Source organism: Lissotriton helveticus, chromosome 4_1 (assembly GCF_964261635.1).
Source record: "Lissotriton helveticus chromosome 4_1, aLisHel1.1, whole genome shotgun sequence".
NCBI lineage: Eukaryota > Metazoa > Chordata > Amphibia > Caudata > Salamandridae > Lissotriton > Lissotriton helveticus.
The window spans coordinates 1,880,456,789-1,880,484,491 of NC_136063.1; the positions used below are offsets into that span (position 1 = coordinate 1,880,456,789).

The window sequence follows — 27,703 nt, forward strand, 5'->3', positions numbered from 1 at the left end:
CCGACCATTGACAAGGTCTGTTCGATCTCATTCCACAAGAGCTGTGGCAGCATCTGCAGCTTTGTTTGCAGGGGTGACGCTTGAAAACATTTGCCGTGCTGCGACATGGAAGAATGTCCACGCGTTTACAAAACATTACTGCCTACAATCAGCAAATCAGAATGATGCGGCAGTGGGCCGAACCGTTTTTACGCCACATGTTTCCATAGGAATACATTCAGGTTCTAACGTTGGCTTATTTCTTAAAAAGTACATACAATTCAGTTTGTTGTTTATAATATACAGACATGTGTTATCATATACTGAGTTTCTATGATACTAAGGTTCCTTTCCTGTAGGAAATTGCATGATTTCTATGTTGGTTCGGAAGATGACTTGTTAATAGGTCAATCTTTAGCAGATTGTTGGTTGTTAACGGTACATTCATGGGGGTGCACTACAATAAGTCTCCCACCATCCGCAACCGACTTTGCCAGGTTTACTGCTTGCTATTCTGATTCAGGCATGTGAATCTATGAAAGATACCCCAATACTGGATAAGAAAACAAGTTACTTACCTGTAACTACGGTTATCCAGTATTGGTATCTTTCATAGATTCACATGCACCCACCCTCCTCCCCGGAGAGTCAGTTCTATAAGATTGGGATACTTGTTCCCACTTGTGCTACGAAAATCTGAGGAGAGCTGGCTCTGCAGAGAGGGTTCTGGAGGGTGCTGTGAGCTGATTGGTTGGAGCAAAGACTTTGGTCTTTTTTACATAATGAGGTAGATAGGCTACTATAATTTAGGCCTCAGGCCTATTCCTAGGGCCTACTACTACTACAAAGTGCTTTTTGCACTGCTTTTTATTTACCGTGGGACTCCCGCCTCGTCGACGGGGAATGATTCAGGCATGTGAATCTATGAAAGATACCAATACTGGATAACCGTAGTTACAGGTAAGTAACTTGTTTTCTTAACCACCAGAGTTTTCTTACCATTAATATTATTCCTTGACATTTGCTATGCACACAAAGCACACTGCAGCAAGTTCTTTAACCCCATAAAACATTTTAAAATGCAGACTTTGTAAACAATTAAGTCAGAACAGATGTTCTATCATTTCTCCTTGGTGGCAATTTTTGTGACCGTTTAGAAAGACAAATGAATAAGATGACTGTCAGACCGCTTTTCAGGACGCAGCCCTGTGCGACGTTACCCCCTTTTTGTTGCCCACCTTAATCTTCCAATTTATGGGTTACCAAAATAGTGTTTCCAATTCCAGAACTGCTCATGACCTTACAAGTTATGAGCAGCGAGTCTCGGCTCACCAAGCAATCTTGCTTTTCTGACTCTTCTAGATCTTACCTTTCCTCACTGGATCACAAACAAAAGCTCTCATCGTTACTTTTGACCTACGGGCTACTTGTCTGTGCTACTCTGGCTAAGAATATTTGTTTTAGGGTTTGTTTGTACAGCGCTACTAATCACCTGTGTTGCTTTTCTGTGCTTATCTGACCTATGTCCTCTGGTACTTCTCCCTCTGATCTTGACACAGCTCTTCCTCTTTCAACAAAGTTTCCCCTTTATTTTGTACTGCTGTACCCTTTTCCTCTACCGAGTCCGCTGCTTCCTCAATCCACCCCTCAGTATAATTTGGTTTTATTTATAATGCTTAACAATCTTCCTTTTTAGTATTAGAGATGATAGAGCTTAGTCTTGCTTATGTAATAGTACTCAATCTGCTATTCTCTCCTTCTATGGAGGGAGAGTGAAACATTCCTTAGCGGCAAAGGAACAGACCACAGAAGTTGTCTGGAGTAAATCTTAACCCACAGACATCTAGCCATTTTGCTTATTCTGCCTTAACCACTCTGATTTCTTTCTTTGTAGTGATATCCCGTCACCTGCTCTCCCTCTGTCCTCCGATTATCTGGACTTCAAGATTTGAGTGCCTTTATATTTCTCTTGCCAGCCTCGTTACCCTCCAGCGTACTCGTGTGTTTCTGCCCTTGAATTCACCAAGGTTTTCTCCAGATCCTGTGTGCCTTTTCCTAATACTAGACCACTTCTGTCTTAATTCTTCTTCAATTTAGTCCTTGCAGAAGATTTGGAAAACAGGTCCCGGCGGAATAATATTCAGGTCTGGGGGGTTCCAACTAAAGAGGAGGGAACGGACGTCACTGGTTACCTGCAAGCCCTCTTCCGGGACATCCTGGGGGAACCGGGGGACTTTGAGATCAGGATTGACAGAGGGCACAGGGTTGGGTTGGCGAGGCATGCACCCGCCCCGCCACCAGACATTCTATCCTTTTTACCGGACTTTCCTCTCAAGGAACGCATTCTCAGGGAAGCTAGGCGGAAACATCCCCTGTGGTTCCAGGGCCATTCTGTGGCCTTATTTCAGGACTTGTCTGCAATCACGCTACAAAAACGCAAGGCCTTTAAGTCGCGACGGACTTCCTGAGAGGCAAAGAGATCCCATAGTCCTGGGGGCACCCTTTTCGACTGATATTTAAATGGAACGGTACCCTACACCAGCTTCGCTCCCTCCAAGAGACATGCACACTGTTGGGCATCACCCAAGCGGAGGAGAGTGCATCGCCAAAACCATCGCGACAGCCCTCCAGGGATGGTTGGCAGCAAATCGCTCGACTCCGCTCGCCAGCGGTGAGCCTGAAGCCGGACGCACATACCATCAAGAAGGAGATGGATAACGCCATCCAAGAGGTGGCCAAGGACACCACATCCTCAAATTGATTGTTCTCCGGGGGGAGTACATACTAGCATTTGCCATTAAGCACAGTCCGGGGGGCGGGTGGGTGGGGACACTGAGAGCGGCATGGCTGTACGTCCACACAGGTAACTCACCACAGCCCTGCGCTACACGAGGGCAGGACTGGGACTATGTTAAGGTTTTAGGGTATGACCCGTGCTCGTGAGTTCTTTGTTGGGGTTCGGGAAGGGGGTGGGGGAGGAGGGGACGACTGCGGGGGTTTGGTCTGGTTGGAGGTAGGGGAGTGGGGTCTGGGGGTTGCTCAGCGGGGCGGTTTTTTGGGGGGGGGCACTCCTCTGTCCACCTTTTTTTTTTTTTTTGTTCTAGTTCCCACATGCTACACAAGGCGGCTGCATCACTGATTGTGAGACGATGACCCACTCAAAACGTACGATTCTCTCCCTTAATGTGCGGGGTCTGAACAACCCCATCAAGGACGAGCCGTCCTATCCCTGTTGGAGCACTCCACAGCAGACCTCTGCCTCCTACAGGAGACTCACCTGCTATCTAAGGACCAACATCGCCTTAAGTCCCGTGCCTTCCCCACGCAACTATTTTCATCCTCCTCCAAGAAAACAGCAGGGGTGGCGATACTGGTGTCTAGATCATTCCCGGACAAGGTACTTAACTGAGAGGCAGAGATAAAGGGGCGACTGCTGGCGTACCGGTTCCTCATAGCGGGTCAGATGCTGGTGGTAGGGTCTATATTATTATAGTACAATTTCGGTACTGCTTGCCATTCTGATTCAGGCATCTGAATCTATGAAAGATACCCCAATACTGCATACGAAAACAAGTTATTTACCTGTAACTACAGTTATCCAGTATTGGTATCTTTCATAGATTCACATGCACCCACCCTCCTCCCCGTGGAACCAGTTCTCAGTGATTTTAGGGATATTTACTTCCCACTTGTGCTAGGAAAATATGATGAGAACTGCTTCTGTTGGGAGTGTTCTAGAGGGTACTGATTGGTTGGAGCTGACTTTTGGTCTTTTTCCCATAAGGAAGTAGATAGGCTGCTAAGATATAGCCTTTGGCCTCTAGTGGCCTATTTATTACTTATTTATTACTTACTTATTATATACTGCTTTTGTATTTTACCGTGGGACTCCCATCTCGTCGACGGGTAATGATTCAGGGATGTGAATCTATGAAAGATACCAATACTCGATAACTGTAGTTACGTGTAAGTAACTTGTTTTCTTCTCCAGCAGAGGCACTTTCCTGAAGTCCTCCATTGGAAACGACTGCGGTTTCCGACAGCACTTTGCACCTATGCACCCGGCTTCCCTGGTGTAGGTAACGTGGGTACTGGGGTATCAACAGGTGGAGTGGCTCTCCAACCTTCTGTCTTCTGGGTTTTTTCAGGATCCACTGGAAAGGGTCCTTTTTCTTTCAAATTGCAAATTCGACTTACACATTGATTTGTACGGAGAATGTGTTTGCGTTCCCACACTGCACACGATCTCTGTGGTGTTCCTAGTCACTCACCTGGAGTGGTTCCTTGAAGGCCTCGTATTTCTGTGTCCTGTAGACATTGTCTTGATACTTAGTTCTTATACCACTTTCTTAATGTATGTTTTGGTCCCACCCTGGGGTTCACTGTGCTATTTATGTGATTTCTATGCAAAGTATTATGTGCATATATCCAGGCAGGAGGTATCTAAACCTGTTAGAGAGTATTGTATAATAAATACATATTTTTATAAATACCTTGTGTGGTTCCTTTTCATTTAATCTATACCCTTAAGATTGCATTATGGTAAAACAAGCTGCTTTACACTCCATCTGGACTAAGCCTGAAGGCTGGTCTCCACAGCTACCACTTGGAGAGCTTTCTATGGTTGTCTAAGACCTCCTCAGTCACCATAAGGGTTGTCTGGACTGATGCAGGGTGTCCACTTACCTAAGTGTACATCATATACCAGGCCAGCCTCTCACAGTGGGGCAAGGTAACCAAACTTTGCCAATCAAAAACAGGACTGTTCACAAAACATAGAAGAAGGCTAGCTGAGGTAGTATTTGCCATGTAACACCAAAAATGTGAAAACCAGGGACTTTTGACCAAAAAATTGAAAAATTCTGCCGGGTGCCGAAAAACCGGGACTGTCTCAGCAAATCCCGGATGCCTGGTGAACCAGACTCCCATTCCACCCCAGAATTGGTGGATCCTTGCTGCGGTAATGTGGTGGCCGCCGGACCTCCCTGCGACTGGACTTATGGTGCATTCTGATTCCCCTGTGCTTGGTGCAGAGGAGGGACATTTGTGGGGTTTTGCAGTGGCTGGCCCTGGCTCATTGATCTCTGCTGCTTTTGCTGCTGATGGTACGCCTTTAACCGGCATCTTTCCATCAGGTGTCCCGGCCTATGACAATAGCAGCACTCCTTAGGGTCTGGTTGTTGCCAACTTTCTTGACCTCTACTGCTGTAGCCTATTGGGAACCCTCTTCGGTTTTGCTGTGGAGCCCCCATAGAGATTGGTCCCATCTGCACAGTATTGGCCATCACTGCCCCCTTGAGGACAGTCATTTTCAGTTTGTGGTGAACCAGCTTCGCAGCGTCTCTTTGGGCCTGTCCCTCAGTGAGTGTCGTCTCTGCTGCACGTTGTTTGGGGAGCATGTGTGCCTGCCCAACCGCTCCGTAAGTGAACTTTGCCGCACGGTTAGCAGGGACTTGTCCCTCCAATAGGTTTTTACCTCAGTGTGCTCAGCACACCTCACTATTGCTGCGCGTTTAGGTAGAGTAATTAGTAGCTCGAGATCCTTGTGCATGGTGAGTGTATCGTACGGCTTCGGGAAGCATTTCCTTTTACACCTCCTGTTGTTTGGGTGCTCTGGTGGGGATATATAAGCTGAGAATCTGTGTAACTCATGACACAGTGTTCCCGAGGGTGCGTGGCTTTGAGCTGTTGCTACCACTGTCGCCATATGTCGTACCTGTTCCATTACAGGGGAACCATCAATGAACAGTGCCGCGCTGTGTGTGGTGGGATCCTCCTCTGCGTGGCTGAACTCATCAGGTGCGTATATTACGCAGTCGTGAATCTCTTCTTCGTCCTGCACTTCATTGGTAATGAGTGCCCTTTTAATAGTCTCGAGCAAGGGGCGATGAGTGTCTTACCCACTACCTAACGTAAAAGCAAAGGTCTAAGATTTTGCATGCTCTCCAAGAGTGACTTAGTAAAGGCAGTCTGGTCAGCAGGCAAAGTCCTCAGTTGTTTAGCTATGTTGTGGGGGCGTTTTAATGACATGGGTCTCGGGGAAGGAACCCCATGGGAGTTGCTGGCCATAGTTCCCTCTTCTCTGAACTGAATGGTCATGTTTAGCTTGGCCATTAAATCTCGTCCCAATAGATTATTTGGAAGTGAGGGATAGTATAATAGCTGTCCCCTCACAAAATTGCCTCATATGTCCAGCTCCAGGGGTTCCGTGAATGGGATCCTTGTTGCCATACCTGAAACCCCTTGCATGACCATAGTGTCCTTCGATAGATCAGGAAGCTATAAGGTGTGTTGTCCACGAGTACTGTGTTCTATGGGTTCCTCTTTAGACTAGCGTGTTGACAGTATGAGGCATGTGTTGTGGAGTGCCCTATCTCTCTCAAGCATCAGTTACTGATTTTCCCCCTCGCCCCGTCCAGCCTCTTTGGCTCATAACTACACATTCCTTTGTTGATCTAATGTTGCTTTCAAGTTCACCCTCCGTTTCCTACTCAGTTGCCTTGATAAAAAATCCACTAGCCTCAAACTCGTCGTTGGTTCTTGGGTGAATTGAGCTCCCTTTTTCTCCCGAGCTCACAGAATCACTGTTTTTTTTTTCTAGCTAGAAATCTTTAATTGCTACAGACATCCAGCATGACTCTCTTTGACTCAGTAATGGTCCCGATCACATGGCAAGAGCACAGACTGGTTTCTCAGTTGTCTCAAAACACATAGACAGTGAGGATGGACTCCTGTATCAATTTTACACAATCACTATTGCAGCATGTGTGGATTGGGGGAAGAGAATGGCAGAGATGCAAATTCAAGCGTCCACATTCACCGTCTTTGGCTACGTAGCCACTCCTCCCTCTTCACTTGTAATTTTCATTACCTTTGAAGAGCCGGACAGGTGTCAAGAATGCACTGCGTTCTCCAGTTGTCCTTTGAGCTAACATCGTTGGTGATTTTGCAATGTTGGATCTTGCTTTCCCCTACAACATTCTTGCTTCCTTCCATGCCTATATGGCAATGTAAGGTTTTATCTTAAGTAAAAACAGTTTTGCCTCATTTTGTGAGCACTGAATATCAATATTAATTTGCTCCAACAGAAAACAAGAGCATTCTAAATTGACCATGCAGATGTCCAATCTATTCGCATTGCCGATTTATTTTTCCTTTCTTTATGCTATGCTTTAAGTCAAATAATTCCAGGTTGATCACTATGTGTATGCATGCTGCGCTGCTGTCTGGGGGAAGAATCAGTATTGGCAAAGACAATAGTTGTCACACACACGAGATCAATTGCCTTTGCCAGTGCTCGTTTAATATTGAAGGTAACTGGTGAAGGTGTGCATAAACACAGAGATGGGTACATCCCAAATAGAATGTAACACTCACATTTCTGGTGTGGGCATCCATAGTGGCTAGGATGCCCGCAGGTTAATAGTGGGAGACAGTCTACTGACAAAGATGTTTAAAGGTAACTTTACCCTTCATTTTAAAACATAGAATTGTTACAGAGAAAATATCTTCAATTGCAGCTTCTGGATTCATTTCAGTTTGTGTAAATGTATCTTGAAAGTGCAACACATTCTAGTTAATTTTGTTTTTTGCACATTTCGTTCCCTCAGCAAACATTCAATAACAGAGTGAAGACAACAAAGACACAAAGGTAATGTTTTTCTGCTAGTGCATGTTTGATAACAAATATGCCAGGTTTAAAGTTAGTGCAAAGTACTGCTGAACGGGGTTCTAAGGAAATTGCCCAAGGGGTTCTAACAATATTGAGGTTTAGTGAGTATTGCCTATTTCATACCTGTAAAAAAAAAAAAACTTTCATAGAATAATTTTGTTGCCCCCGTTTAGGATATACAACATTAAGAACTATACTGAATGCTGATTTTATACTATAAGTGTAAAAAAGAAAACTATAATCATTATCTATTTTTTATCTCTTGTATTCATAAACGGTATGCACTGTTTGACTTTGTTTAGTGGATATTTATTTTTTGTGTAGTTTGCTTTGTATTGTTTCATTTTTTCTTTAAAAGTGCTTTTAATTAAGACTTGTAGCCGAAACAACATAGGATAGGGATGGAAGCAGGCAAGATAACATATGAAATGTGATGTAACACAAAATTATTTGTTTGCAGACGGCAAGCTGTACCAGTATTTGGATCTGTTTTAACAGTCTCTGTACCTAATCCTAAAGCTGGGCAGACGAAGTAAGTAAAAATCACTTAAAGTGAGACAACTGTACTTTAAAATGCACTCATTCTTTATCCTTTTCCAAGATGTTGATACTGTACCTGCACTTTGTAAATCATGAGAATCAAGTGGTGCAATTGAAATTTCACTATTCATTGTAGTTCCATGGTTGTCCTTCATGACCAGGCAAATACTAAAGAAGAGTTTTGGATTGTACAATATTTGTACTGGATCTTGGGTACTGACAATCACCCACATTCAGTCTTCTGCTTCAGGTAACAGTGACACCCAAATCCAAAATATGAACTCCAGCATTATACCTCAGCGGCCCCTCCTCCACGCAGACAAAACATACAATACCAACCAGTCTGTCACACCATCTCAACCGCTGTGCACCATTTGCAATACATACATTGCATTTTTATATAACATTTAGACCCTTACCCAAACCATGTCAGCAATCTCCTCCTGACAATAACTTAGTGTGTCTCGCAAAGACATTCATATTTCATAGTTCGCTTGGAGTAATCCTTGCATGGGTAAGGTGTTTGGGTTCCATGTGCATAAAATCTGAATTGGTGGGTTGTAGTTGAAGGCAACCAGTGTTCTGCATTGGCCATAACATTAACGAAGGCACCTATCCATCAAGAAGGGGATTTATTTTTTTGTTCTCCAACACAGATGTCCTATTTTCCCTTCATTTGTACATCTGCATCATGAGAGCCTTGAATGTTATCGCCTTAACACGCTCAAGAAAATACAGGCTTTCTCATAAGCTGTTCCTGGCAGTGACATCTCTTGCTTTATCCATTGGCTCTATTTCTAAAACTGACTGTGATGTGTGTCTGGAAATTTCTGGTGTTCGGCTTGACACTCGTTTGGGGGATTGATGGGCTTTGTCTGATTTTGTTTGTTACTAAGGACATAACCAACAGTTCGAGGCATGTGGGCTGCTAAATTCATATCTGTAGCATAGATCGCCGCCTAGTGTTGGGTCTGGATGATTGCACATTGTTGTCCTGGAAGAGTCTTCGAAGTATCACGAGATAGGTGGCTCCTCCCCTGGACTACAGTGCGCATGGGCATCGACTCCATCCCCAGATTGTTTTTTTCCACCATTGGGTTCGGATGTGATTTCGACGTCTCCTGTTCGGAATCGTAAAAGTACTTTATCTAGGCCAAAAGGCCTTATTGGCACCGTCTGTATTGTTAGCGTTCGGTCCCGTCTATCTTCCAGCTCGTAGAGTCGGATATCCGGGGGGTCGTGAGACTCTTCGGTGATCGGGGCCTAGTCGACGCAGCAAGACTTCGACGGCATGGAGCGGAGTCCATTCAAGAAATGTCCCGTGTGTGGATCCAAGTACCCACACATCGACGTCCATCCTGTGTGCAACAAGTGCCTGTCGCCGGACCACGACGAGGCCAACTGTATGGCCTGTTCCAGATTTCGATTGAAAAAGACGATCAAGCTTCGGCGCGTGGCGCGCCTTGAGGCCCCGCGATCGGCTCCAGCACCGGTGGACATCTTTGACGACCCCACGGAAGACGAGCAAGTGCGTCACCTGCAGATTTCCCCTACCCCGGTGGAGGTCGAGTCCGAAGACGGAGCTGACTAGCACAGTCCCGACATTGAAGAAATCGTCGAGAAGGTAGGGGACGACGACGAAGCATATGGGGCCATGGAAAATAGCTCGGAGGAAGAGCTATGCCCCGTTCGTACTCTTACGAAGGCTCAGGTCACGGGATCGCCACGCGGCCTTACCCACGACCTTACACCTCGATCCACGGCGCCTTCCGGCTCGGCTACGGACACCTCCGCGGAGCCGCCATTACTGAAAACGAAACCGAAACCCTCGGTACCGGTGAAAACAAAGATGGCCGACACGCCGTCGAAACCGAAGACGTCCGGTGCCGACGCCGTCGTCTTCGGGGGCCCCCAAACAGGCGCAAGCTGGCGACCAGGCTAAGGTGCCGAAGGTGGTTTAAGGAGCCAAGCTCGAAGAAGCCCATCGGGTCGGAGTCTACCAAGGGAGTCAAACCGACGCCCAAGAAGACTGCCGAGCCTGCATCGGGAAAGTCTGTCGCGCCGAAGACCAAGGGGCCCGTTGGCACGAAGTCGGTGAAGGCCGCAGAGCCGAGGTCTGGGGCCGGGACCCCTAAAGGAAAACCGTTCGATCCGAAGCCATCGACGTCTACGGTAGTGGACAGTGATCAAAGCGCACCGATCACGAGTGCTCCTCGACCGGACAAACACAAGTCAGCCACGCTCGGGTCTTCCCCAGGGGGCGGACCACGGACATCAGTCGGATCGACGAAACCGCCCGCTTCCTTTACGAAGCAGGTCTCGGACTCCCTCAAGCGCCTTAAGGACAAGGCTTCGGCATCGGAAGCGAAGACTCCTTCCGCACCGAAGCTGACGGACGCACCGAAGACCACATTGGCACCGCTCGTCTACACGTTGCCGCCTAAGGTGGCGCCGAGGTCGGTGCCCAAGGACACCGTGTCGACGTCCACTCCACCGGCTGGGACCGTGGGTCCTCGACAACCTTTGGTTGAAGAACGGTCGGAGCATTTCATCGATGCCGACACCGGCAAACTCACGCTATACAAAAGGAAGATTACTTCACAACCTTTGCAGTCCTTTACCATTCCTCTGAAACGTAAAAAGCCTGCAGAAGACACCCCAGTTCTGGTGAAGCAGATTCTTCCTCAGCATAGGCGGAGTGTGTAGGAAGGTAGATCCCTGACTATGGTTGCCCCCAACTTTTTGCCTGGTGTTTTGCTGGTTTTCTGACTTAGTTGACCTGGGGCCCTGCTATTCAGGACCCCAGGCCCACTGCTCTCTCTGTAAAATGGATTCCATGTACCCTAGGTACATATCTGATTGGATACTGAGTCACCTTATCAGTCCCTGTACAGTATACCTTAGGTATCCAGGGCATAGGTGTACCCAGGGCCTACCAGGGGCTGAAGCATGTATTATGCCACCCCTGGCTGGCCATCCAAAACTGACACAACTGGCTGCAAGACAGCTGGGGCAAGGTGGTGTAATCACCCTTTGCTTTAGATATAGTATACCTATATCTAAACCTAGAATGGACACACAGATCTCCTATCAGTCACTCCTATGGCAGGCCTTAACAATCCTGGAGGCAGAGTGCTTGGTATCGTGTGAAATGGTGCTCTGGCATGAGCTGAGCCTGTCTGCGGCTTTCGGGATCTATCCCTTAGCCGTTTCCATGATAGCGTCAGACCATATACTCTTAAGTGCCTTATAATCCTCGCGGTTATGGTAACTTTGGTCTGACATTATCTAAACATGTCGTGTAAGGTGTCATACGCTTTGGAATACTACCCCCTCGCCAGTTTTGGCGACGGGGGTAGCATTCCACCCCTCTAGAGGGAGAAGACATGTTGGTAGCCTGTAACCCCGGTTAAAGTTGAACATAGCCTCAGCTCCACAAAATGGATGCTGCCACCGAGACACAAGTCTGACCTCCTGCTGCTGGGAGTCCTTCCAGCGAGGAGTGCTTGGACAAAGGGTTTCCTGTCAGGGGCGGTGCTAGCACCATCCCAGACAGGGTTTTGTGTATCCCAGGTAGGCAGGGCTATAGAGGAAGGTGACTGCAAGTGGCACCCCGGTGCTCACTGTGCATATGCCGGCTCAAACCAGTTCCTGGGGCACACCAGCCCCTGAGCTGGGGAGAGACCGGACAAAGGAGAGGGGTGTAACCACCCCCCTCCTAGTCCCACCCATAGGGCAGGACTTAGTCGCGCGCCAGCCCCTTTTCTCAGGATAAAGGTAGGAGCAGGCCCCCTTCCAAATTAGATCATCTTTGAATCCTGAAACTACTTTCTACGAAAGGAACTCAAGACTTCTTCCTAAGATTTCTCCCTTGTGACTAAGGAGTAGTCACCCTGCAGCAGCAGGCAGCAACCAAGCATCGCGGTTTGCTGTAAGTCTCTCCTCCGGATCAAGACTGCCCAGCTCGACGAGAACCGGCTTCCCTGGCACCTCTGACCTCTACCTACATCATCAGCCCAGCTGAGATTCGTGGGTGTGACGAGACCTCGAGGGACCGGCCATCTTCAAGACTGCACGACGCTTGCCCAGCACGACCAGCACGACCACCGAGGGATCCTTGAGTGCGTGCTTTGGGGTTTGAGAAGCCCCAACCCTGAGCAGCTCCAGCACCGAAGTCCAGCCCTCCAGCGTCCACGAGATCTGCGTGGGGCCCTTCTGCTCTTTGCTGCTCACCGCGTTGTCCAGGACACTTGCCCGTTGGCTAGTGGCCCTTCTGACGACGAACCACGACGACAACACCGCTGGTCTGGTTGCTCCAGACTGGCCCTTGCTCCCCTCCAACAGAGGAGCACCCCGGACCCTCCTGGTCCACTCCAGACGCCATTTTGAGTCCACCGCGTGGGCTTGCATTTGCCAAGAGTTGTTGCCCCAATCCTGGGTCCAGCGACGTCGACAGCAGATACCACCGTGGGACAGCTCGCACCTCCATCCTGGTCGCAGACAACGCCTCCTGGTCCGAGAGACTGCAGAGCCCAGCGTCGCCCACTCACCTGGTCGAGGTGACTTCGCCCGGTGCCATCCTGGTGCCCACCTAATCACTGGCTAGTGATTCAGGACTTGGTCCCCTCTGCTTACAGGTCTCCATCTTCATCGATCCAGGCTTGCATCACATCGAACATCTTCACTGGTCGCCTGCAACTACTTCTTTCAGGCTCCATAGACTGCAACAAGGATTCCCGACGTCTTTTCAGACCTATGCAGCCGCAGCCCCTGGGCTAGGTAACCTAAGCATTTCGGTGCTCCAGCATAGCTTAACTATCTAAGTGTCCAGATCCTTTTTCGTTTCAGCTCTACCTAGTCGGATTCGTCCGATAACACTAACTTTGCATTTACTAGCCTCCATAGACTTTGTTCCGCATCCCGCGTGAGAGTGCACACTCTGCACCCGATCTCCCTAGGCCTCCTGCTTGTAATCTAAAGGTTCAGTAGTCTAGTCCTAGCGATCCCAAAGCCTCTGAGAATAGTTACTTACCTGCTAGTAATTCGCATTCCACTTTTGTAGTATATGGTTTTTCGTGCCCCTCGGGCATTTGTGTAAATTGTGCGACTTTAAGTATTTCTTTAAGAGTTTTGTATTGTGCTTAGCTCCCTGACTCATAAAGAGTTCAGGGTAGTACTGTTATAAATAAATATACTTTTATTGGATGGTCGGGGGGCAGTGACAGGGACTCACTGTTTGTTGGCGGCAGAGGAACGGGAACTGTTGTTGCCTCTGCCTCTACCCTTGGCACTGTTTCCTCTGTATCCACCTCTGCCCTGCTTGCTGTAGGAGGATTGCGCACTACTTTTATTGAATGGCGGCTGCTGCGACATGTGCCCTCTGTTAACACCTCGATTGCCTGAGCGACGAAAAGTGTTCCCTCTAAACTGTTGTGACTGGAGAGCTCCCATGGACTTGGCAGTCTCTGTATCTTTTTTGATCTTCTCTAGGGTGGTGTCCACCTCTGGGCCAAACAACCTGTCCGGATTAACGGGTTGGTTGAGGATAGTAGTTTGTATCTCTGGCTTGAATCCCGAGATGCGGAGCCATGCCTGACGTCTCAGCATCACACTAGTGTTGATCGCTCTCGCTGCTGTGTCCGCAACATCCAGCGCACACTTTATAGCAGCGTTGGAGATGAGCTTCCCCTCCTGAATAAGCATTTCAGCTCCCTCTTTAAACTGGTCTGGGAGGTGTTGTAACAGCTGCTCTAGGGTGTCGTAGTGCGCCCTATCGTATCTGGCCAACAGAGCTTGCGTGTTTGAGATGCGCCATATGCTGGCCGCCTGAGCTGCTACCCGCTTCCCAGATGCCTCCAGCACCTTTGACTCTGTCTGGGGGAGGAGCTTCACCCATCGTCTGGGAGTTTGCCCTTTTGCGGGCATTAGAGACCACCAAAGAGTCCAAAGGCAACTGGCCCCGTATGTAAGTGGGGTCGCCAGGTGCCGGTCTGTATTTCTTCTCAAAGCGTGGGTTTACCACCCGGGATCTTGTGGGTTCCTTGAAAATGTCTGCCGCATGCTTAAGGACCCCTTTCAACATTGGGAGAGTCTTGACAGTTTTTTCAGCAGTAGAGAAAGTGTCAAAAAGGAAGTCCACTTCCACGGGGTCAGCATGCATCTCCACCTTATGGTTTGTAGCTGCCCTTTCGATTAAGGCATTAAATGCCGCAGAGTCCTCAGTGGGGGACAGCTTTACGTTATAGACCTGTGGATCCTGGACCGTCTGCTGGTCCCCTTGATCACCAGTATCCATCCATGATTCATGCTGCTCATCAGGCTCTGTATGAGCAGGGAAGTTGTACTCCTCATCTTGGTCCCCTCCATCCCCATCTGAGTATGTGGGTGAAGGTGTTGCACTCTGTGAGAAGTTGGCCTGATATGCAGTGCTCACTATTCTAGTGAACACTATGTATCAGTCCAAACAACCCTTATTGATGTTTGGTTGTAAGTCAACCTGATAGACCAGCTATCCTAGTAGCATAGACACGTGCAGTCTTTAGGCTAAACTCTAGAGGGCGTGTTAAGCCAGCTGTTTTACCATCACATATACCTCTTGAACACCAAGTGAAAGGACACCACACAAGTTGTTATGAAAAATAAAGTATATTTATTTATAACAAGACTACCCTGGCTCTTTATGAGACAGGGAGCTAAGCACACAACAAAACTCTTAAAGAAATACTTAGTCGCACAATTTACACAAATGCCCGAGGGGCACGAGAAACCATATACACAAGAAGTGGAATGCGAAGTTACTAGCAGGTAAGTAATACTTTTCTAGACTGTAGAAACGCTAGGCCTACAATGCTGAACCCTTGGATTAGAAGCAGGAGGCCTAGGGACGCCGTGTGCAGAGTGGGAACTCTCACGCGTAATGCGGAAACAAGCCTATAGATACTAGCAATCACAAAGTTACTGTTCTAGGGCGAACCCGACTAGGTGGGTCGAAAACAAGAGTGGATCCGAACACTTAGGGTGTTGGACTATGCTGGAGCACCGGAGTACTCAGTTTACCTAGCCCAGGGGCTGCGGCTGCATAGGGTTCAAGTTGCGTCAGAAACCCTCGTTGAAGAACCAGGAGCCTGAAGAAAGAAGTTGCTGGCAGGCGACCAGTGAAGAAGTTCGTGGTGATCCAAGCCTGGATCAGGGAAGAAAACCTGTAAGCAGAGGGGACCAAGTTATGAATCACTAGCCAGTGATTTAGGTGGGCACCAGGATGGCACCGGACGAAGTCACCTCGACCAGGTGAGTGGGCGCTGCCGGGCTCTGCAGTCTCTCGGACCAGGAGGCGTTGTCGGCGACCAGGATGGAGGTGCGAGCTGTCCCACGAAGGTATCTGCTGTCGACGTCGCTGGACCCAGGATTGGGGCAACAAGTCTTGGCAAATGCAAGCCCACGCGGTGGACTTAAAATGGAGTCTGGAGTGGACCAGGAGGGTCCAGGGTGCTCTTCTTTTGGAGAGAAGCAAGGGCTAGTCTGGAGCAACCAGACCAGCGGTGGTTGTCGTCGTGAAGCGTCGTAAGAGGGCCACTAGCCAACGGGCAAGTGACCTGGACAATGCGGTGAGCAGCAAAGAGCAGAAGGGCCCCACGCAGATCTCGTGGATGCAGGGGGACTGAACTTCGGTGCTGGAGCTGCTCAGGGTCGGGGCTTCTCTTACCCCAAAGCACTCAGTCGAGGGTCACTCGGTGGTCGTGCTGGACAAGCGTCGTGCAGTCTTCAAAGATGGCCGGTCCCTCGAGGTCTCGTCACACCCACGGATCACAGCTGGGCTGATGATACAGGTTGAGGTCAGAGGTGCCAGGGAAGCCGGTTCTCGTCGTGCTGGGCAGTCTTGACCCGGAGGAGAGACTTACAGCAGACCGCGATGCTTGGTTGGTGCCTGCTGCTGCAGGGTGACTACTCCTTAGTCACAAGGGAGAAATCTTAGGAAGAGTCTTGAGTTCCTCTCGTAGAAAGTCGGTTCAGGATTCAAAGATTGATCTAATTTGGAAGGGGGCCAGTTCCTACCTTTATCCCGCAAAAAGGGGCTGGCACGCGACTAAGTCCTGCCCTATGGGTGGGACTAGGAGGGGGGTGGTTACACCCCTCTCCTTTGGCGGGCTTTCCCCTGATCAGGGGCTGGAGTGCCCCTGGAACTGGTTCAAGCCGGCCTATGCACAGTGAGCACCGGGGTGCCACTTGCAGTCAGCTTCCTGTAGGAAGGTAGATCCCTGACTATGGTTGCCCCCAACTTTTTGCCTGGTGTTTTGCTGGTTTTCTGACTTAGTTGACCTGGGGCCCTGCTATTCAGGACCCCAGGCCTACTGCTCTCTCTGTAAAATGGATTCCATGTACCTTAGGTACATATCTAATTGGATACTGAGTCACCTTATCAGTCCCTGTACAGTGTACCTTAGGTACCCAGGGCATAGGTGTACCCAGGGCCTACCAGGGGCTGCAGCATGTATTATGCCACCCCTGGCTGGCCATCCAAATCTGACACAACTGGCTGCACGACAGCTGGGGCAAGGTGGTGTAATCACCCTTTGCTTTAGATATAGTATACCTATATCTAACCCTAAAATGGACACACAGATCTCCTATCAGTCACTCCTATGGCAGGCCTTGACAATCCTGAAGGCAGAGTGCTTGGAATCGTGTGAGATAGTGCTCTGGCATGAGCTGAGCCTGTCTGCGGCTTTCGGGATCCATCCCTTAGCCGTTTCCATGATATCGCATACCATATACTCTTAAGTGCATTATAATCCTCGCGGTTATATGCCAACTCTGGTATCGCTTTATCAAAACATGTCGAGTAAGGTGTCATACGAATTGGAATACTAACCCCTCGCCAATTCTGGCGACGGGGTTAGCATTCCACCCTTCTAGAGGGACACGACATGGATGTAACCTGTAACCCCGGTTAAAGTCAGACAGAGCCTTAGCTCCACAAAATGGATGCTGCCACCGAGACACAAGTCTGCCCTCCTGCTGCTGGGAGTCCTCCCAGAGCAGGAGGCAAGGACAAAGGGTTTCCTGCCAGGGGCGGTGCCAGCACCGTCCCAGACAGGGTTTTGTGTATTCCAGGTAGGCAGGGTGTGAGAAGTTGGCCTGATGTGCAGTGCTCACTGTTCTAGTGATCACTATATATCAGTCCAAACAACCCTTATTGATGATTGGTTGTAAGTCAACCTTATAGACCAGCTATCCTAGTAGCATGGATACGAGCAGTCTAAGGCTAAGACTCTAGAGGGCGTGTTAAGCCAGCTGTTTTACCATCACATTACCCCTTGAACACCCAGTGAAAGGACACCACACAAGTGTTATGAAAATAAACAGTGTATTTATTAGAATCACAACAACCCTGTACTCTTTATGAGGACAGGGTGCTAGGCACACAACAAAACTCTTACGAAAATACTTAAGTTAGCACAGTATATACAAATGCCCGAGGGGCACGAAAAACCATATACTCTAAAAGTGGAATGCGAAATTACTAGCAGGTAAGTACAGTACTAATAGGCTTTGGAATCGCTAGGACTTGACTAGGGAATCGTTAGATTACTTCTAGGAGGCCTAGGGGACTCGGGTGCAGAGTGTGCACTCTCACGCGGGATGCGGGACAAAGTCTATGGAAGCTAGTAACGCTAAAGTTAGTGTTCACGGGCGAACCCGACCTGGTAGGGAGAAAACGACAGTGGATCCTGACCCTTGGATAGTGAGGCTATGCTGGGGCACCGAAATGCCGAAGTTACCTAGCCCAGGGGCTGCAGCTGCATATGTCTCAAAAGACGTCGGGAATCCTCGTTGCCGGACCAGGAGCCTGGAAGAAAGATGCTGGCAGGCGACCAGTGAAGATAGTTCGAGTTGATCCAAGCCTGGATCTGGAAGATGGATGACACCTGAAAGCAGAGGGGACCAAGTTCGTGACTACTAGCCAGTAGTCAGTGGGCACCAGGAGGGCACCGGATGGTAGTCACCTCGACTAGGTGAGTGGGCGACGCTGGCTCTGCAGATCTCACGGACCAGGAGGCGTTGTCGGCGACCAGGATGGAGAGGCGAGCTGTCCCACGATGGATGAAGCTGTCGGCGTCGAAGTTACCCAGGATTGGGCAACAAGCCTTGGCTAATTCAAGCCCACGCGGTGGACTCAAAATGGCGTCTTGAGTGGACCAGGAGGGTCCGGGGTGCTCCTCTTCGGGAAGGGAGCAAGGGCCAGTCTGGAGCAACCAGACCAGCAGCAGTGATGTCGTCGGGCGTCGTTCAGAAGGCCACAAGCCAGCGGGCTAGTAGCCAAACAACGCGGTGAGCAGCAAAAAGCAGAAGGGCCCCACGCCGATCGTGGAGATGCTGGGGGGCTGCTCTTCGGTGCTGGATCTGCTCAGGGTCGGGGCTTCTCGGACCCCAAAGCACTCACCAAGAAATTACTCGGCGGGCTTGCTGTGCAGAAGTCGTGCAGTCTTGGCAATAGTCGGTCCCTTGAGGTCTCGTCGCACTCACGGTTCCCAGCTTGGCTGTAGAGGTGAGTAGAGGTCGGAGGTGCCAGGGAAGCCGGGTCTTGTCGAGCTGGGCAGTCGGATTCCGGAGGAAGGACGTGCAGCAGACCGCAGTGTTCTTGATGGTGCCTCCGGATGCAGGGTGACTACTCCTTAGCCACAAGGGAGAATCTTGAAGAAGGAAATCTTGAAGTCCTTTCGTAGAAAGTCGTGTCTTGATTCCAAAGATGATCTGATTTGGAAGGGGGCCAGTCCCTACCTTTATCTGGGAAAAGGGGGCTGGCACGCGACTAGGTCCTGCCCTATGGGTGGGACCAGGAGGGGGGTGGTTACACCCACTTCCTTGGCGGGCTTTTCCCCAGCACAGTGTCTGGAGTGTCCCTGGAACTGGTTCAAGCCAGCCTATGCACAGTGAGCACCGGGGTGCCACGTGCAGTCACCTTCCTCTGAAGCCCTGCCTACCTACAATACACAAAATCCTGTCTGGGACGGTGCTGGCACCGCCCCTGGCAGGAAACCCTTTGTCCTTATTTCCTGCTCTGGGAGGACTCCCAGCAGCAGGAGGGCAGACTTGTGTCTCGGTGGCAGCATCCATTTTGTGGAGCTGAGGCTCTGTTTGACTTTAACCGGGGTTAGGGGTTACATACATGTCGTGTCCCTCTAGAAGGGTGGAATGCTAACCCCGTCGCCAGAATTGGCGAGGGGTTAGTATTCCAATTCGTATGACACCTTACTCGACATGTTTTGATAAAGCGATACCAGAGTTGGCATATAACCGCGAGGATTATAATGCACTTAAGAGTATATGGTATGCGATATCATGGAAACGGCTAAGGGATGGATCCCGAAAGCCGCAGACAGGCTCAGCTCATGCCAGAGCACCATCTCACACGATTCCAAGCACTCTGCCTTCAGGATTGTTAAGGCCTGCCATAGGAGTGACTGATAGGAGATCTGTGTGTCCATTTTAGGGTTAGATATAGTTATACTATATCTAAAGCAAAGGGTGAGTACACCACCTTGCCCCAGCTGTCGTGCAGCCAGTTGTGTCAGTTTAGTTAGTCAGCCCAGGGGTGGCATAATACATGCTTCAGCCCCTGGGAGACTTCTGGGTACACCTCAGCCCTGGGTACAGGGACTTGGAGAGGGCCCAGTGCCAATTCAGTACCTGAGTACAATTTGGATAGAGAGAACAGCTAGGCTGTGGGTCTGATTAGCAGGCCCACAGCCAGGGAAAGTTGTAAACCAGTGCAGCAAAAAGCAAAAATCTGGGTGATCATAGGATTGCAGACCCTACTCTCCTACACAGGGCTACAGAGGAAGGTGACTGCAAGTGGCACCCCGGTGCTCACTGTGCATAGGCCGGCTTGAACCAGTTCCAGGGGCACACCAGCCCCTGAGCTGGGGAAAGCCCGCCAAAGGAGAGGGGTGTAACCACCCCCCTCCTGGTCCCACCCATAGGGCAGGACTTAGTCGCGTGCCAGCCCCCTTTTCCAAGATAAAGGTAGGAGCAGGCCCCCTTCCAAATTAGATCATCTTTGGAATCAAGACACGACGAAAGGACATCAAGATTTCTTCTTCAAGATTCTCCCTTGTGACTAAGGAGTAGTCACCCTGCATCCGCAGGCACCATCTTAAGAACACTGCGGTCTGCTGCAAGTCCTTCCTCCGGAATCTGACTGCCCAGCTCGACGAGAACCGGCTTCCCTGGCACCTCTGACCTCTACCCACCTCTACAGCTAAGCTGAGAACCGTGGGTGCGACGAGACCTCGAGGGACCGGCCATCTTCAAGACTACACGACTTCTTTCCAGCACGACCGCCGAGGGATCCTCTGGTGAGTGCTTTGGGGTCCGAGAAGCCCGACCCTGAGCAGCCCCAGCACCGAAGTTCAGCCTCCCAGCATCTCCACGATCTGCGTGGGGCCCTTCTGCTTTTTGCTGCTCACCGCGTTGTTTGGCTACTAGCCCGCTGGCTTGTGGCCTTCTTAACGACGCCCGACGACATCACTGTTGCTGGTCTGGTTGCTCCAGACTGGCCCTTGCTCCCTTTCAAGAGAGGAGTACCCCGGACCCTCCTGGTCCACTCCAGACGCCATTTTAGGTCCACCGCGTGGGCTTGAATTTGCCAAGACTTGTTGCCCCAATCCTGGGTCCAGCGACGTCGAGAGCATCATCCATCGTGGGACAGCTCGTACCTCCATCCTGGTCGCCGACAACGCCTCCTGGTCCGTGAGACTACAGAGCCCAGCGTCGCCCACTCACCTAGTCTAGGTGACTACCATCCGGTGCCCTCCTGGTGCCACCTGACTACTGGCTAGTAGTCACGAACTTGGTCCCCTCTGCTTTCAGGTGTCATCTATCTTCGATCCAGGCTTGGATCACCCGAACAATCTTCACTGGTCGCCTGCCAGCAACTCCTTTCCTTCAGGCTCCTGGTTCGTCAACGGAGAATCCCGACGTCTTTTCAGACCTATGCAGCTGCAGCCCCTGGGCTAGGTAACTTCGGCATTTCGGTGCCTCAGCATAGCCTCACTATCCAAGGGTCCAGATCCACTTTTGTTTTTGACCTACCTAGTCGGGTTCGCCCGAGAACACTAACTTTGTGAATTCTAGTTTCCATAGACTTTGTCCCGCATCCCGCGTGAGAGTGCACACTCTGCACCCGAGTTCCCTAGGCCTCCTGCTAGTAATCTAAAGGTTCAGTAGTCCAGCCCTAGCGATCCCAAAGCCTCTAAGAATCGTTACTTACCTGCTAGTAATTCGCATTCCACTTTTGTAGTATATGGTTTTTCGTGCCCCTCGGGCATTTGTGTAAATTGTGCGACTTGAAGTATTTTTATAAGAGTTTTGTTGTGTGCTTAGCTCCCTGTCTCATAAAGAGCCAGGGTAGTCTTGTTATAAATAAATACACTGATTATTTTCATAACAACTTGTGTGGTGTCCTTTCACTGGGTGTTCAAGGGGTAAGGTGATGGTAAAACAGCTGGCTTAACACGCCCTCTAGAGTCTTAGCCTTAGACTGCTCGTATCCATGCTACTAGGATAGCTGGTCTATAAGGTTGACTTACAACCAATCATCAATAAGGGTTGTTTGGACTGATACATAGTGATCACTAGAATAGTGAGCACTGCATATCAGGCCAACTTCTCACACTTCCTCTAAAGCCCTGCCTACCTAGGATACACAAAATCCTGTCTGGGACGGTGCTGGCACCGCCCCTGGCAGGAAACCCTTTGTCCTTGCCTCCTGGGCTGGGAGGACTCCCAGCAGCAGGAGGGCAGACTTGTGTCTCGGTGGCAGCATCCATTTTGTGGAGCTAAGGCTCTGTCTGACTTTAACCGGGGTTACAGGTTACATACATGTCGTGTCCCTCTAGAAGGGTGGAATGCTAACCCCGTCGCCAGAATTGGCGAGGGGTTAGTATTCCAATTCGTATGACACCTTACTCGACATGTTTTGATAAAGCGATACCAGAGTTGGCACATAACCGCGAGGATTATAATGCACTTAAGAGTATATGGTCTGCGATATCATGGAAACGGCTAAGGGATGGATCCCGAAAGCCGCAGACAGGCTCAGCTCATGCCAGAGCACTATCTCACACGATTCCAAGCACTCTGCCTTCAGGATTGTTAAGGCCTGCCATAGGAGTGACTGATAGGAGATCTGTGTGCCCATTTAGGTTTAGATATAGGAATACTATATCTAAAGCAAAGGGTGATTACACCACTTTGCCCCAGCTGTCAAGCAGCCAGTTGTGTCTGATTGAGTTAGTCAGCCCAGGGGTGGCATAATATATGCTGCAGCCCCTGGGAGACTTCTGGGTGCACCTCAGCCCTGGGTACAGGGACTTGGAGAGGGCCCAGTGCCAATTCAGTACCTGGGTACAATTTGGAGTAGAGAGAACAGCTAGGCTGTGGGTCTGATTAGCAGGCCCACAGCCAGGGAAAGTCGTAAACCAGTGAAGCAAAAAGCAAAAATCTGGGTGATCATAGGATTGCAGACCCTACTCTCCTACAAACTGGAATTCTGTTGATGGGATATTTCTCTTTCTTTAAGTTGTGGTGATACCGTTATTTATTGCTAACTTCCATACCATTTTACATAAGAGCAGTACTTGAGTACTTGAGCCAATAGTTCCCCAACGAATAATCCATACAGAGAGAGGTTTCCGTATATTATCCTACGAAAAGATTTAATTGCATCCGTTTCTTTTTCTCTCTGTCTCTCTCCTGTTCAACTGCACAGAGTGTTTGGCTCTTCATCAGTGACATGTGACAGCAAAGAGGAGAGTCATACTGAGCTTTGTGTTTCCTTCTCCTTTATATTACTATTCATAACGGTGGCCTGAAACTCGGCCATTTTGGGCACCTCTAACCATGTTTAGAATGTTTTCCCGTTTGGGACATCTGTAAGAATTTATTTGAGAATGACAGACTCTGGGTTGCTCCTATTTCTTAATATTTCATCGTTGTTGTATTTGTCAAACTCGCATTAGTTAAATACACATTCTCAGATGCATAGTAAATAAGTCTATGTGAATTTTGATAGGTGGAATCAAACATATGGCATTCATAAGCCACATTTTTCTTGGAGATGTAATGGTTAAATCAGCCTTTCAGGTCAGCGTTTGTAATCTCATCAAATCCAAATGTCTATTCTGTCCGAACCCACACAGTGCATTCACAAGCCTCTCAACCAGTTTTGTTTTCAATGCCAAACCACCAGCAGGCCCAAAATATTAGTCACTAAGGTCAAATTACTGTGGGTGCGAAATAGTCTGATTTGATGAGGAACAAAGTAGGCCGAAGTAGTTGGACCCAGCAGGCACAAACTTACTCTGATGCACAAATTCCTCGATTTCAGATCTGAGCAACATTTGACCAGCATAGCCAACATCTTGGGCTAAGGCACATGCAGTGCAAAGTACAGGATCGCGTAACCTCAACACACGTGAAGAGGGATCGGATCGCCTTGCTGCAAAGTATAGTTCAACATGTGATAAACATTAATATTCTGGACATTGCTTTATTCTGGAACAAACAGGCTTATAACAAGGTTGGAGGCTGGTTCATGATCCTGAGTTTGTGTTTTAACTATGTACTAATATCCTAATAGGTGCGTCTTGAGCCCGGAGTTAATTTTAACAACTTTGAGGTTTCAAGTTGCCATTAAGGGTTTTGCTATGTATATTATACCTTCTCCATTATTGGATGTTTAATTGATTCACATGCTTGAATTATGCCTGTCAAGGTGGGAGTCTCACTGTGTCTTTTTAAGTAAACAGTAGAATGATAGATTGAGCTATTAAATTAATGAGTGATCACCTTGTTTGCTTATCCATATCATTAAAAAAAAACTAAACTTTAGCCAGTCAAGTCACAGGAGAACCAACACTAATCTCCTCAGGGGCCACCAATCATCAGTTTTCTTACTGTATGTGAGCAATTTGATTTTTGATTGAGTGGGGCATGATGAGCAACAACCACAATTGTAGTCTGTGTGAGCCACAAGAGTCACTAAAATAACCTGTGCGTAACCTTCTGGTGTAAGGCATTGTGTACAGCACACAAACCAAAATAAAGTGAAAGCGCAACACAAGAAAAATCCCACTCCAATTTAGAAACTAACCAAAATGACACAAATTCAAAAAGTAGAACTAGAGATATGCCATTTCAAAGATCTAATATAAGTATAGAGCCTTAAGGCACAAAGCGCCTCTTATGGTTATCTGGTCGTACGAGGCTGGGTGAAAGTCACAAGTTCAAGCAGACCGTGATGGAGCGTGTGCTGAATACAGGGTCCATATTAGTAATGCTGAAAAAGTTACCTTCAGAAGTCCTTCGTGAAGAGTCCAGTTTGCGGTGGCGCAAGCTGGGAGGAGCAGGCAGAGCATCTAGGATGGTTTTCGCTGTAGTGTGAAGAGCAGGCTAGGTGTTGCGGACAGTTGTTGCTGGAGCTTCGCGTTTGTGGTCACCGAGGGCTGTCAGTCCTGAAATGCGAATTGCAGATCTTGTGTTGTCACTGATGGTCCCTAATGCATGTAGAGTCAGGTTCATTGGAGCGTTGCATTTTACTCTGCGTGGGCTCCAAGGACTTGCTGTGAACTGTGGTTGGGAAGAGCCCAAACCTTTAGGATTTTTTCTTTCCTTCTAGGAGAAGCTCAGCTGATGCCACACAAAATGTTGAGGAGCTTGGAGTCACCTCTGGGTGATTAGGAGCTTGCTCCATGCCTGCAGGTCCAGTGCATCAGACCAGCTGGGCAGTTGCAGAGGAGCCTCTGGAGCTTGTCTCCGAAGCTCAGAACAGGGACTTATAAGTAAATTAAATATGCCGATTAGGTGTGAGCTAATGTTCTGTAGTAGGGGATCTCTGTGTATAGTCATAATCTAGTGAATAGTCCCGCCCATGTGCGTGGACCCCGGAGCAATCAAAAATAATCTCTTAAAGTGTCGAAAAATGCAGACCTGCACAGATACTTAAGAGAGAATTAAAGACAAATAATGCAGCCTAAAACACAGGCTACACTGTCCATTACTTCAACTAGAAATTCCACCCAAAAAATCCACAAAACAGCAAAGCCTGTACAGATTTCCCTTGCTTCAGTAGCAAAAAAAACCCTGGAATGATAGAGAGGAGGATCTGGACAGACAAGCCCCATAGGTTGCCATTATGTGGCTTCAGAACAGGATACTGTGCCTTTAAGAGAACTTTCCAGAACTTCACAGTATCCCAGAATGCACTGCAGGTCCCTTTTACTTTCAGTTCTTTTTTCCGGCTCCTGCAAGCAGGACCCTGGAGCATTGAGCTCTACCTTTTCAAGGGTTTATTGGTGAATTTTCACTATTAATTTCGTTTTGAGTGCTTCTAAAGTACTTTAGTGCTGTTCTTCTTGGTTTTTGCTCCATTTTGATGTCAAATATGCCTGCATTATTTGACAAATGCCGGAGTGTTCCAGGAAGAAGGCCAAATCAGATCCCCATGAGGTGTGTATCCTCTGCCTTCCCTCTTCCCATGTCCCAGAGGAGTGTGAGATTTGTCAGGGCTTCTCTGGCAGGACCCTGAAGGACAGACAGAAGATCAGGCTTCAGGGACTCGAGGAAAGAAGGCTGAAGGCGCAAGGTGGGTCTGGAGGGGCTTCTTCTGCCCATACTGAGGCCTCTGGGGAGCTCCCCAGAGGCAGGAAGACCAGAAAGCGTGCCCACTCTCCGTCTGGGTCGATTGCACCGGCCACGACGTCGAGAGGGATGACTACTGTCTGTTCCCCATCTCCCCAGGGCTCTGGGGCGAAGCGCCGTCGAGGGAGTTGCACAGACCGCCGTCTAAGTCTCCTGTGACGATTTCGTCGTCATCCTCGTCTGACTCGACGTCGAGTGATCGACATCGAAGGGCCCGGCCTCGGCGCTCGCCGTCGAAGCGATACCGCCGTTCGCCGTCGGCGAAGAGGAAAAGATCGTCGTCGAGGGGAACCTCGTCGTCGAGGAGTGGAATGCCGTCGAGGCGGAAGAGGTCGCCGTCTAGGCGGAAGAGGTCGCCGTCGAGACGCAAGAGGTCGCCGTCGAGACGCAAGAGGTCGCCGTCGAGGCGCAAGAGGTCGCCGTCGAGGCGCAAGAGGTCGCCGTCGAGGCGGGCGAAGTCGCCGTCGAGGCATGGAAGACGGTCGACGCCGAGGAAGAGACGCTAGACGTCGATGGGCCGACGCTCGCCGTCTGGTCACCGTACTTCGACGTCGAAGAAGCGGGAGAAGAGGCCTGATGCCATGGGAGGCTCGCCAACGTCCCAGGCTGCTGGTGGATCACCGGGCTCGGTGTATTCCGAGGTGTATACGCCTTCGCAAGATACGCCTCCATTGCCGGGGGGTCTCCCTCCAAGGGCTCCTACCCCTCCTCCTTTGCCTCCGCTTCCGCAACCTGTACCTCAACCTCAGGTGCCAGAGAGGCCGCCCCCGGTTCCTCCGAGGTCGGCTTCATTACCCAGGTTTCCGACCCCTCCCAAAGGGACTCCTAAGCCGCAGGCCCCGGTCAAACCTAAGACGCCCGCTCCGGTGGAACCGGCGGATCGTCAGAGGCCTAGGAAGTCGAGATCATGCTCCGGACGGAGAGGAAGATCTAGGAGTCGGCGCAGATCCTCACTAGATCTAGGCATCGCCATAGGAGGCGAGGATCCAGGTCCCGCACGGACTCCTCCAGGACACGATCCTATTCGCCGACCTTGTCGGATTCCCCGGGGACAAGGGTGTCTCCGGTGGACGACATCAGCACGTTCCAGGAGGTTCTCCTGAGGGGGGCGACAAAGTTAGGCATCACAGTGACGGTTCCTACACCTACGACGTCCGTGATATTTGAGACCCTTCACAAGAAGCATTTGTCCCGCCCCCTGCTGCCATTAGTGCCAGGTTTGGTGGAACCTGCGAAGGAGCTGTTGCTTACGCCAGCGGTGGTGAAGGCCGCTCCCTCCCGTCTTCTGAAGAAGTACAGGGCCCCGGATTCGGACCCGGATTTCCTGCGGATGGATCCAGTACCCGACTACGTTATAGTGACGGCAGCCAGGAAGTTACAATCTACCTCCCCGTCCTCCACCGTGCCGCCTGATAAGGAAAGCCGATGGATCGACTCGGCTGGGAGGAAGGCTTGTGGGACTGCTTCCACTACCATGAAAGCCTCCAGCGATCCGGCTTTGCTGGGGCGGTACGACCGTGCCCTGTGGGATTCCCTGCAACAGTTCACGGACCTTCTGCCACGAGACAAGAGGGAGGACTTCTTAGAGATCCTTAAGGAAGGGATGCTGGTTTCAAACCAGGTCATCAGCGCGGCTGCGGATATCTCTCTTTTTGGGGGCCCATGGTTACTGTCATGGGATCAACCAGCGCCGTCATGCTTGGCTCAGGCTCACGTCACTCAAGACGGAGGCCCAGCAGCGGGTGGCCAATCTGCCGTTTTCAGGAGAGACACTGTTCGGAAAACATGCCGATGAGATGGCCCGCATGAAGG

The 27,703-nt window shown here is 49.7% G+C and overlaps 1 protein-coding gene across 6 annotated transcripts in view; it reads left to right on the forward strand.

The window, feature by feature from the left end:
• The window catches only part of LOC144827727 (UAP56-interacting factor-like), a 523,921-nt gene that overhangs the window by 199,954 nt on the left and 296,264 nt on the right, over positions 1 to 27,703 (forward strand). For all 6 annotated transcript variants that reach the window (XM_078685931.1, XM_078685929.1, XM_078685933.1 and 3 more), the window contains exons 6-7: positions 7,590 to 7,630; positions 8,112 to 8,183. In XM_078685931.1, coding sequence (XP_078542057.1) covers positions 7,590 to 7,630; positions 8,112 to 8,183 — 113 coding nt within the window. The remainder of the gene's footprint in view (positions 1 to 7,589; positions 7,631 to 8,111; positions 8,184 to 27,703) is intronic.